The 12,767-nt window shown below is 36.2% G+C and overlaps 1 protein-coding gene across 4 annotated transcripts in view; it reads right to left on the bottom strand.

The window, feature by feature from the left end:
* ptbp2 (polypyrimidine tract binding protein 2) overlaps nt 1-12,767 on the bottom strand; it is an 86,593-nt gene that overhangs the window by 8,900 nt on the left and 64,926 nt on the right. For all 4 annotated transcript variants that reach the window (XM_008109220.3, XM_062977976.1, XM_062977977.1 and 1 more), the window contains exon 8: nt 6,011-6,206. In XM_008109220.3, the coding sequence (XP_008107427.1) occupies nt 6,011-6,206 (196 nt within the window). The remainder of the gene's footprint in view (nt 1-6,010; nt 6,207-12,767) is intronic.

The following is a 12,767-nucleotide window of genomic DNA, read 5'->3' as shown; positions in this document are numbered from 1 at the left end:
CCTGGACTCTACAGATATATATTTTTTCCTTTCCTTGCCTAGTTTATCCATGCCTCATAGCCTCTGAGGATGCCTGCCATAGATGTGGGCGAAACGTCAGGAGAGAATACTTCTGGAACATGGCCACACAGCCCGAAAGACATACAACAACCCTATAGTATTGATATGCTTGCTGTAGAATGAATTTTCAGTGTATGTACATATAAGAGAAGTTGTATAACATGTGAACAGTGAACGATTTAATGTTGATAAAGTTTTCTGTACAACTTTTGATCAGCTTTTTTTGAGACTTGGCTATCACTCCCTTAATTATTCCAAAGCATAATATTGGGGTGCCTACAGAGGAAAGGAATATACTACCTCTTGGTTAATTTCAAAATAAACTAACGTCATGCTGTAATCTAATCCAGTTTAATCTTCCAGCATTGTAACAGAGAGGCAGTTTATAGGCCCAAAGGAATAAATTATCAATGAAGAAAGGCATTGCCTCTAAAATGAATTATCTTAAGAACATGCTGTCTACAATCAATGGCTTGACTGAACCATCTTTGAATGTACTGTCCATTGAAAAGACCCTCATGCTGAGAGGGATCTGGATGGGGGCTGTATTAATGCTCTATTAGGAATGAATGATGAATTGACAGCTACAATTACAGTATCTCCCTTGGAGTCAAAGAGTTAATATCCTTCCACCCTGATGAGTTGACTCCCAAAAAAAAAGCAGCTGTCCAAATAGAATCACTTGTGATGATACAGCCTTGATGACAACAGTTAGACAATTACTCTTAACACTCTTGGAATACTGTGGATAGGGAAAATATGATGGAATTCTTGCGCTCTTATTTCTAAATCAGGGAAATTATAATCATAATTTCCCTTATTTTCCTTGAGCTGATACTGAGGCAGCTGTGGCACTCAGTTGTGGTAGAATTCTTGCAGCAGAATATATTAGAAATAGGGATGGTCTCAAGTATATCAATTCTTCTGTGGGGATTATCTACTCAAGGGCTATGTTTCAGAACATACTGTGCCTCTCTATTAGCACCAAAATTCTCCATTGAGCTTCTCGTATTGAACAGGAATTGGCTGTTCAGCTGCATGAATTTCTAAACTTAGACTCAGCTTGCTACAGTCTACAGCAGTGGTTCCCAAACTTATTTGGCCTACTGCCCCCTTTCCAGAAAAAATATTACTCAGCGCCCCCTGGAAAGGGGGGCGTGGCTTAGAGGGGTGGGCGTGGCTCCTGCTCAAGAGGGTAGGGCTGAGCCCCTCCCCTAGTCCAAGATGCAGGGCTGGGAGGGGGAGGTGGGCTGGACCACAAATGGACGGCCAGAACTGGGATGGGTGGAGTTACGAGCTCTGAGGCAGGACTGAGCTTCTATCCCTGTCCTGCGGTGCCTGCCAGGACACAGGGGGCGGGGCTAGAGGAGGGGGCAGGGCCTCTTCCCAAGTGCCTGACAGGGCTGAACCTCTATACCCCGCCCCCGTGTTCTAACAAGCGCCTCAGGGGTTCAGCCCTGTCTCGTGCTCTTGGAAGGAGGCCCCACTCCCTTCCCTAGCTCCGCCCTTTAGTACTAAAAGGCCTCTCAGGGGAGGTATAGAGGCTCAGCTCTGTCTCGGGCTCTTGGGAAGAAGCCATGCCCACTCCTCTAGTTCCGCCCCCTGTGTCCTAACAGGCGCCTCAGGTGCTCAGCTCTGTCTCTGGCAATTGGGAAGAGGTTCCTCCCCTCCCCTGGCCACGCCCCCGTGCCCTAATAGGTGCCATCACCGCCCCCCGGAGCGCTGCAGTGCCCACCAGGGGAAAGTAGCACCCACTTTAGAAATCACTGGTCTACAGCTACAAGCTGAGAGAGTACACCCTCCCTGAATCTGTAAAAGGCAGTAAGACAGTCCCAAAGTTATGAACAAGATAGGTTCTGTAGGTTTGTTCTTAAGTTGAATTTGTATGCAAGTTAGAACAGGTACATTTCTTAAGTATAACTCCAGCCAAATGTAAATAGCTTTGGATAGCATAGAGAAGGGTAAACACCCCTGTAGTGTTTGTTTTGCTGTCTGTGCCCTTGTTCAGAAGACTTTACCTCACTTTCTGTCTCTGTGAAAATTGAATTTTGAAAAAATTGGCTTATTGCAGAAATAAGGATTTGTGAGGAAACTTCAGTGGAGCCATCATTTTCCCATGGTAACTCTTTCAAGAGTGAATTTCCCTTTCTAGGAGTAGAATTATCTCACTTCCTGTTGACTCACCCCCATTCTTAACTATAAGTCATTTGTAAGTCAGATGTTTATAACTCAGGGACTGCCCATATTATGAATCAAATGTTGTGGAGTTTTGAGTGGTAGGCTCTCTATTTTATAACACCAAGTGTGAGCAGGCCAGATTGCACCAGAAATATGCCTTGCCTTTCCTTGATCCCATGACAGATTAGGATAATGATTCAGACATCCTAACTCAACATAGGGCGAAAGTTTGTTTTGAATGCAAAAAGACTTGGAACATACCCTATATACTCAGGTATTAGTCTAGAAAATTTAGTAAAAAACAAACAAACAAATCCTAAAACCTGATGTGCCTTATTCACAGCTCAAGGTGAGTACTGTTCTGTAAGTCTTAATAAAAAAGACACAATCCCTTCTCTGAGTATAGTGGTGAAAGGTAAAAATATAGTATAACCTGGAAGAACCTAAAATATGTACCAAACCTCTACTCTCTCTGCCATAGAATCATTTCTAGTCTTTTTGAATGTCTGGATCAAGAAATAGTGGTGCTGGCCAAGAGTATCTGGCCAACTGAAGAATGATTCTTGACTTATTCATAGGTCATATCAAAATCCAGAATTTTGACCTCAAAACTGCCCTCAATTTATACATCAATACATACTGTAATCAAATGTATGCTGTGAAACAGATAACTGAAAATTATTCTTCATTAGTTTAAAGCTTTTTCATTCAATTCTAATGAATCAGTCTCTGTCCTCCCATATAAATAAGGTGAGTGTCAACTACTAAATAACTTTTAAGATTTTTCTTGAATGAAGTACTGTATTACTATTGTATCCTCCCCTTTCCATTTTACTGAATTACATGGAAAACCATATAATTTCTTGTTTCATTACCTGAAAAAGAACTAGTCACCTTAAGCACTGCACAATTTATTTGCCTCAGCTTGAATGTACAATGCTTATTTTATAATTCCATAACCTAAAAGAATGATTTTTCTTATGCACATATTTTTCATTGAAGTCATTAAGAGAGTTAATATTACTTGAATTCAATGCTATTTCTTTATTACAAGATGAAATTATTAAGAAAGAGCCACAAAGCATTTTGAAATTGATCTTTTTATAACTAACACAGCAGTAATTAAATAATCCAAATGCACATTAGATTTACCTTTAGTTCTGAATGTGCAAAGTTTTAAATGCCCCCCAAAGATTAAATCACAGCACAATGCTAATGTTACTATACTTAAGATACAGGAACAGTATCAGAAAAATTTCAGTCAAATTTTTATTTCATGTACCGTAATTTTCTTCTATAACATGTAAAATGTATATGATTAAATAAATCAAGTTCCTCCTGACAACAAATTTAAAAGCAAGATTTTCTATTTGTTGCTGGGGTTTTTTTCCTTCAGGAAGATAAATACTCATTAGAGAGGGTAGGCACCTTACATTGTCAACAACTGATTGCTGCAAATGAATAAGAGAGCATATGACTGTATATTGTCAAAGATCCTATGTTTAAATTTAATGTTCTAATCTTGGACCCTTAAAAAGACCCAGAATTAGCAATGGCCTTATGTACATTAGATGCATTAAAGACTCCAAATAAGTAATGCATAAAAATGTAGTGATCTAACCAGCAGAACATGGGCAGTGGAGACTCAAAAGTATCTATCAAAACTTCAGAATTTACCAGAACTGCATTTTGTCAATAAATCACTGTACATCTACACATTTAGTCAAAATAACCATCTCGCTCCTAATTCTCATTGAGTCTCACAAACATGTGAAATGGAAATACTTGTATTTCATGCATAATGACCTATATACATACTCACAGTTCAGCGTGTTTTCCCTTGAAGCAATACTCACCAGCACAAAGCAAAAAGTATATTTATTTGTTTACCTTGATAATGCAATTTGTTACCCCAATGAAGATACTAGAAAGATTAATATGTTTTAAAGTAAGAAAACTTGCCATATGCAAGCCCTTACCACAGATCGGTAAAAGTAAATTTCAGCTCTTCAAAACATGATGTGATTGAGGAATTTTCAAATATTTAAATGTTTAAAATTATTGAAAAGGCTTCAGAACTTTCTCCTGTGTTGCGTCTCCCTAGATAGTAGCAGCAAAATTGCAATAATGTGCTGACGACACAAGAGTGTCTATAACTCAATGGTAGTACAAATGCTTCACTGAGAGGAGGTCAGGATCTGTTTGGTGGACAAATCTGTATGACCAGTTTGTTCAAATACACTGTGTATCAAACAATGTCTCTCAACTTTAAGATATTCATCCTGTTCCCAAAGGACATGCACTCCTCTTAAACGACCAATTTTATAGTTTGGGAGTGTTACCAGATCTAGCACTTTTAATAAATGCCTAAACAGAATCTGTGGAACCCAGCATCCTCAAACAACAGCAACTACACATGCATTTTAACACTTCATAATTCGTGTTTTAATAGAGGTTAATATAGTTTTTAATTGACTTTGGTATTGTTTATTGTTTTATTGATTTTGTTACTGTTTTATTTAATGTGTTTTGGGGCAATGGAATTTTGCCGACTGTTGTAAGCTGCCCTGAGTCACTACGGGTGAGAAGGGCGGGGTAAAAATAATGTAAATAAATGTAAATAAACGTGAGATCAGTGACCATCCTTTTCCTTTATGGCTTCCTTTGAGGACTTGTATACCACACTATTCCAATGCATTATATGTGCAATTTTAAAATCTACTTTTCAGGTAATATAAACTGTAATCCTTGGGTTGCTGTCAAGAAACAGATACAGAGACCAATTTCACCAGTTCTAAAACAAATGCTTTCATTATCAGTCTATTTCTGTGCATGAGTTAAACTTTTGGCTGCCAGTCTTCATGCCTGAGCTTGGTGCCTAGTTACTTCAAAGATCATCTCATAATACATGATCTTATTAATCTTCGTCCTCCAGAATGTTCTGCCAAAAACAGTTAGGTGATTGTTTGTCAAGGAATTTCTTTTGGTCACAGTGCTTGACATCCCAGAATGTAAAATACTTCTGAGAATTTCACATATATTCATATGCTGTATCAGTATTGTCAGATTAATATTTTTGAAAAAAAATCAGTAATCAGTTCAGTTCTATCATGATTTTTCTAGAAAAAACCCCCTGAAACCACCTAACTGTGAAAATGATTCCACTGAAAGAAATAACAGAGTTGGGGTTGTTGTTGGGTTTTTGTTTTGTTTTTACAAAAAACATGGAAATATTGATTTTATACACTATTTGCATATAAACCATTGTTAAAAAGTTCACACAAACTGTCTTGGACTTATGCTAGATGAAGATATTATAAAAATAGATAATTTGTGTATGGAACAACATTTGTCTGAAACTCTAAAGCAAAGTCTAAAACTACCAAAAGATGGTGTTATAATCTTCATCAAAGAATAATGATGAACCAACATATGCATTAGCAAGTCTAGTAGATGCTAAAAGGATATTCAATGAACATTAATTATATTTTTATAATGGAATAAAAGTGTTCCAAATGAAGACACTGTGGCAGATACTCAAACTAAAAAGATTGGTAGTGCTGAGCAAAACGGTATTAACATGAGTAAGGAATTAAGTCAGAATTAGTAAAAAAGAAAAAAGACAAACGCCTACTCAATGAAATAATCAGCTCTTAGGCCTTGGGACCTATTTATTTCTATTTTGTGGATAAGTTTATTTTAATGTAATTTCCATATGACACAATTGAAAATAATGGGAATACTTAGAGAAAGAGAAAAAACAGAAACATACCTAGAAGTGAGGTCTCCTTTGCAAATGCAGCAGCAATAGCTGGATCCAGAGCTGGCTGGCCGTCACCGGAGGGAAGGTCAGGACGTGTGTAATCCCTACTTTTATCATTATTGTACTTTACATTCAAGTTGACCAATTTGGAAAAATCAATCCGTAAGGTACAACAGGCATTATAAATATTCTGACCATCTAATGCCTAGAAGAATAGGAAAATATTAATTAAACTATACAAGAGAATTTGTAATTGTAGATGGAGAAAATTAAGTACATACTTGAAATTAATTAAAAATAAGTTTCATAAAGCCAGCTATTTTGAGATGAAACTAGAACTTTTCTTGCACACTTTGCTAGGTCCTTATTCTAGTGTATAATTGCTAAGCTTTGGCATCAATGGATTCATTTCCTTTTGTTACTCCCATGCAAATTCAGGAATAGATGAGGATTGCCTCCATCAACAATTTTGTTATCTAATACTTAACAAGAATTGATGAGATCTCTATTGATATCAACAATTATATTTTAATGAGAATTACATCATTACATCTGTTACAGTCACTCCTGTGTTATGTACAAAATGAGACATTTCGAAAGGTTGCATTTATGAGCTATACAACAATGGCAGACATTCCTAAACAGTGCATTAAAATTTAGGATATTCAAACTTCAGTTTTAATAAACATCTATTTTATCTATGTATGAACTCATACTGTAAAGTGTGTATTCAATGATTTAAGTTCTTCTGAATATCGGGAATCCCTTTCTCAACATATTTGATGTTCTTCCAAGTTGAACCATGCACTAGTTGCACAATTCAATCAATCTAGCTATTAAATTAATAAATAAGTATTCACCCTAATCCACTGCAAAATAAAGAGATAGCTACTGACAGCCGAATAACTGTCCAGTTCAGAAAACATGGCAAAACTTTCTAACAAAGCAGAGGTGAGGAAGACAGTAGGTGAATTAAGACACCTGGGCAACATTTGATAGCAAGCAATATAACCAAAGCTCTAATATCCTTCTCCACAACAATAATTTGAAAGAAACTGTCTCAACTCTTAAAGCTTTTGTTGTGGTGGTTGTTATTGTTGCTGTTGTTAAATATAAGGTTGTGAACATAATGCTCTTTTAAGAAAAAAAGGTGAACTGAATAAGTTCCTCCATATAATCTCTATGGGTGAAATTCCCAAATGCAGCAAGTAATTTAGCACCAAGGGAATACTGATGCTAGCCTGACTAAAATTGTCAAAGCAATTTTGAGATGAGTAAAGAAATGATTAGATTACTTAAGAGAACATCTGACAAGTCACTCCCAACAAATGTCTGTTCAGAATCTGTACTCATCAGGAGAGTTTTTGCTGCTCCAAGTTGGTTAAAACAGTGTCATTCTACCGACTCTGGGGAATTTCTAACTAGTACAAGCCTTCTGGAGCTTCTATTGAAATCATGATTCCATGAAGTTTCCTAGAATGATGATCCCCTCCCCCGTCTTTCCTAAGGTGTGTATATAGTCTCTTTTTATGGCTTTATTTTGTAATATAGTAGAGTCTCGCTTATCCAACATAAACGGGCCAGCAGAACATTGGATAAGTGAAAATATTGGATAATAAGAAGGGATTAAGGAAAAGCCTATTACGTTATGATTTTACAAATTATGCACCAAAACATGTTTTACAACAAATTGCTGGTCACATGACTTTGGAGGTGTCTACGGACAACACCGGCTCTTCGGCTTAGAAATGAAGATGATCACCAACCCCCAGAGTCGGACACGAGTAGACTCCGTTGGATAATACAGAACGTTGGATAAGTGAAGGTTGGATAAGCGAGATTCTACTGTATTTGTATATCACTTATTAATGTATAAGTGCCAGACGATAATTAAAAACAAAAATAAGGGAAAATACAAGAATAGGTGAACTGTGACTTCACCTGGTCCCCAAGGACTAAGTTAAAACATTTTAAAGAGAATGAAAACAAGAAAAGGACTGTGTCTGGAAACAGACTCAGACATCTCTTGCTTTGCATAACATTGGCTTCGTAATGTAAATTTCTGTTGAAACAATTTGGAACAATCTCTGCAAGCAGTGCTAACAAGTTCAATGAATATGTAAGTGCAAAACTATACAAAAAACCCAATATGGTTAGCATTTAATTGCAAAAGAAGCAGCTTCTCATAACTAAAAGGATTAAAGGAAAACTGTTGGGGATGCTTGGATACAATTTAAGCAGCTCAGATAAAAAGTATACTATAGACTGAAAAAACTTTTTAAAAGCTGAAGTTTTAAGGTTTCATTTAAAATGCGGAAAATTGGTCAAATGAAAACAAACTGGCAAAGCAAAATAATCTGACAATAAAAAAGCACAAGATGAGGAAGACTTGGGGAAACAAGATTCTATAATAGATACAGAAAACTTCTACCGCTATTTATCATTCAAATGTTTGGGGGTTTTTTTAAGTGGGGGGAAGAAGAAAGACATTGCAGAGCAGATGATTATTATGTGTAAATGTCTTCACTTAAAAAAGATTAGGCAGATCTCTTCCTTCACCTTGGGGAAGTTATTTGAAGAACTGAGTCACAAGGGTGACAAGGACTGACTATGGGTACAGGATAGATATTTAAAAGTCAATAATTCTAGACAGCATATATCTAAGTGTTCTTAATTAACTGAAATATGAAAGATTTGTTCTAAAAATATGCAGTTTGTCACTAACATTACCTTCCATAACGGAGGGTTAGAAAGTTACTAATGTATCACTGATTTTAACAAGGCAGATGGAAGAGATAATAGCTGGGAAATTATAGCCCAATTAGCCTAATTTCTGTCCTAGATAAGTATGTAAATAATGATTAAAACTATAATTATGCATACATAAGGTCAACAAAATATAGAGATGATCTGACCAATGTTATACATTGGGACTTCCATATTACTCTTGCTAAAGTCCTTTCATCAAAAGTTCCTGAGAGGGTTTGCATGCTTTACATGGAAAGGGGCCTCAAATTCACTTTCAGGTATCTCGAAGACAGGTTCATGAAGACTTATAAAAAAAAAACCCTATAGAGGAACTGTCATGTACTACAGAAGATCTTTAGCTAAATGAAGCAACAAATTCAACTTTCTGTTTTTAAAATTTGGCAATTGTAAAAATTTGGTAAGAAGACAAAGTCTCTTATTCACTGGTAACCACGAAGAACAATAAACCAAGAGAATGGGTGTATTGATCATTCTTGAAATAGAAAGAAAAACAAGTATATATTTGTATAGAATTAGGCCACTATCATTCAGAAATTATCTGTAGTCAGAATGTGAAGAGATATAGCTAAATTTGTGGATTACACCAAACTATTCAGGAAATCCTATGTGGTCTTTAAATAGCTAATTTGAAAGAATATTTTGAAATTCAGTAAAATGAGCTATGAATGGCTAATACAATTCAGCACAATACACAATGAGAGGAAAATATCCCACAAAGTGTGTGTGTGTGTGTGTGTGTGTGTGTATATCTCTCTCAACAGAGTCTGAATTGATGGGGTATAAAACACAACAACAATTTCAACAGTGTGTGACAACTGTGAAAAAGTGTGCCAAATTCTTAGTATTGTTAAACAAGGGACTAAAATAAATCAGGAAATATATCAATATTTTCATATAAATCTATCATCCAATTACATTTGAAAAACTTAGCATACCCCTTGTCTTCTTGACTCAGAAATGCTATATAGAGATGGAAAGGCTACAGAATGATCAGCCAAAACTGTTAACAAAATAAAAGCAATTAGAGCTTCCTAGTTTGTGTGTACATGGACATCTGCATTGTTTTTTTCTGAATAAACAAAATAAATACCATTGTTTTTTCATAAAGCTCAAGATAAAGGTTTGTAGCTCAATGACATAAGATGTGATAAATATGTGGAAAAAAAATCTATAGAAGTCTTTACAATCAGAGTCTTGATTCATTGGTATTACGCCTATGAATATCAATTTCTGATGAACCAAGAACTAGGGAAGTCTGCAGCTCTAAAAAAAACCCTGTACCTCTCAGAAGCCTATGGGAGATAGCAGGCACTGTTGGTAAACTTACCAACCTTTGCACTGATTGAGGAGATTATACAGTTTACCGAACACAAAAGAATCCCCCAATGTTTAACTTACGTTGGGGAAAACTTCCACTGATCTCTGCAGGACTGTGTACGCATGCTGAAGTATTAAGTTGCTTGGCTACAATCTTCAACAAAGGATCTGTATCAGGAGTGTCCAAACTTTTGGTTTCCCTGGGTTTTGTCTTGCGCCACATTCATAAGTGTCCTAAACTGGGCCGCACGTAGCTCACAGGTTGGACAAGCCTAATCTAACAATCAAATTTCTTGTGACATAAAGACACCCACCAACAGTACAGCAACAGCTTTAAAATCCACAAGGTAGCTGATATCATCTAGGGAACTTATCTTCTAATATCTCTGGCCATACTAAGTCTATCATACTACAACCATATGGATATCTAGAAAAGTGATGGGCATGCTAACAAATCACAGCTCTCTTGACAGTATTTTTTAAAGTGGCTGTGGTCATTTGTTTTAAACCCAACAAACAAAACACCTATATTCTGTGAAATCTCTATTAAGTTGGCAGATTTACATGAATCTTCACATGTGCATGGTGTGAAATCATATGGAGCTATTTTAATAAGTTTTAACCTGTCTTCTTTTAACTTATTATATTTACATTTTAAGACTTTCAAAAATCACTTTTATTGTTTACCCCATTCCGAAGTTGCTTTTGTTGTATGCTATCTTGAGAGTTTTAGATTGAGGTCAAGAGAAATAAAAATCCTTCAATCAGAAATAAAGTAGAAAAATTGTTCTGTATTGGTCTGGTGAGACAAAGATCATCACAATATCAACAGTAGCCCAACCTCCTATACCTTGCTAATTAGGGTGCACATGTCCAAATTTTCAACTTCAAAATAAGTTTCTAAATTTCAGTAATAAAGTTTCCACTGAGGCAGAGATGAATATAGCTGGCTACACAGTGATATCTTTAGTGGGGAAAAATTGGATACAAATACAAGCATTGGAGGTCAGTGGAAAAATAATGAATATCACAGGTGTTGCTCATGGCATTTTATGACTACCTCCTGCAGGGCTGCAGTATTTCAGTATAAACAACTAGTACAGGATGCATGTTAATGTTCGTAATTACAATACTGACCCCAAATGTTTGTATTTATACCTCATTCCACCTCATTTGAGAGAATAACTGGCACAAGACAATACATATTAGCAAGAAACCATTGTATACACAGGTAATTTTGCAGAACTATTATTTCCCTATAAAAATGTAGGAAAGAAAAATGGGAATAACTTTGCAAATACAAAATGTGAAGAAAAAAATCTGCTCATAAGAGGCATTCACAAAAAAATCTCACAACATGCATGCACATAATTAGCATTTCTTAGATGATATAGACATTTGCCATCTGCTTTGAGATTTCAAGGAAACCAACCCAATCTATGGAACACAGCTTCTGCCAACATGAATATCTCCACTATGTGCCAGGCAAATTTAATCAGAGAATGGTGACTGAATTCCTGAACACGTCTGTCTGAAGACAACAAGACACTAATAACACTCAACAACCGAACAATATTTCTATAGCTTTCAGTTTGACAATATTCTTATGAAGACTGCTCAAGCTTCTTCAATTCAGAATTAACTATTAATAAGCAAAGCTATACCATTCATCGTACAATCCCATGCATATTTACTTAAAGGTTGTCTCAAAATGTTGAATGGGAGTTTATTTCCAAAAAGATGGGCGTGGGATTGCAGCCTTGCATTGCCTGAATTAATAAAACACTGCAAATCAATTAAAATGTCCCTGTTAAGAATATTCCTCCAATTAATCAAGCATGGGATTAAAAGCACCTTGCAAAAGACACCAAGAACAATCTGTGAATAGGTATTATTTCTTGTCATTCTCTCACATACAGGAAAACTCAGCTGCAGTTTCCACTATGTCTCAACTGAAACCCCTTTTACCGATCCTCAGGCTTGCCAGGAATCAGATGTAACTCAAAAGAAAGAATTGTAATACCCCAATTGATTGTTACATTTTAAAGATAATCAAACTCATTCAGTTTTTCCAATCAAGCAAAGGACTGATCAAAACTTGATGCACTTTGCTAATGTAGATATGTATTAACATCCATACCCTCTGTTCAACCAGACCCCATTCAAGAGGCTAAATAAGAATTTTACAGTGAAAATGCCATCTGTAACCATTACACCAGATCAGCTGCTAGTTTCCTATGTTTAGAGCTGTATCAGGACAAATGAAATATTCTAATGTTTTTATTCATGTGGAAATTAACACACATTTTGTAGGATTACTTTTTGAAACTATCTTCACATGGTAGTGCTCACAATAAGGCAATTTAGGGGTTGGGAAGAAAGGTTTATACTAAATGTGGGGTGTCAAAACTTTATTACGGTCCATTACCAGCACAGAGAGGGACACACACACCCTGAGATGGGGAAACACAGTTCCCTAGAGAGGCAGACATAAAAAATATTGTTTTTTTTTAAACCCAACAACAACAATACTCTTTAAAAGACACAGTTAACATAGAAGATATGGGACTGAGGAGGGGAAGTCTAATAGGAGGGGTAAAACACTGGGGGAGCACTAAAGGGAGAGGGAGGTGCACATTACTAGTCCAGGAGCATCTCAGCTGCAACAGGTTGTTTTAGC

This window comes from Anolis carolinensis, chromosome 4, assembly GCF_035594765.1.
Source record: "Anolis carolinensis isolate JA03-04 chromosome 4, rAnoCar3.1.pri, whole genome shotgun sequence".
Lineage (NCBI taxonomy): Eukaryota > Metazoa > Chordata > Lepidosauria > Squamata > Dactyloidae > Anolis > Anolis carolinensis.
Note: the sequence above shows the minus strand (reverse complement) of the source record. Positions and strands in the feature narration are given on the sequence as shown.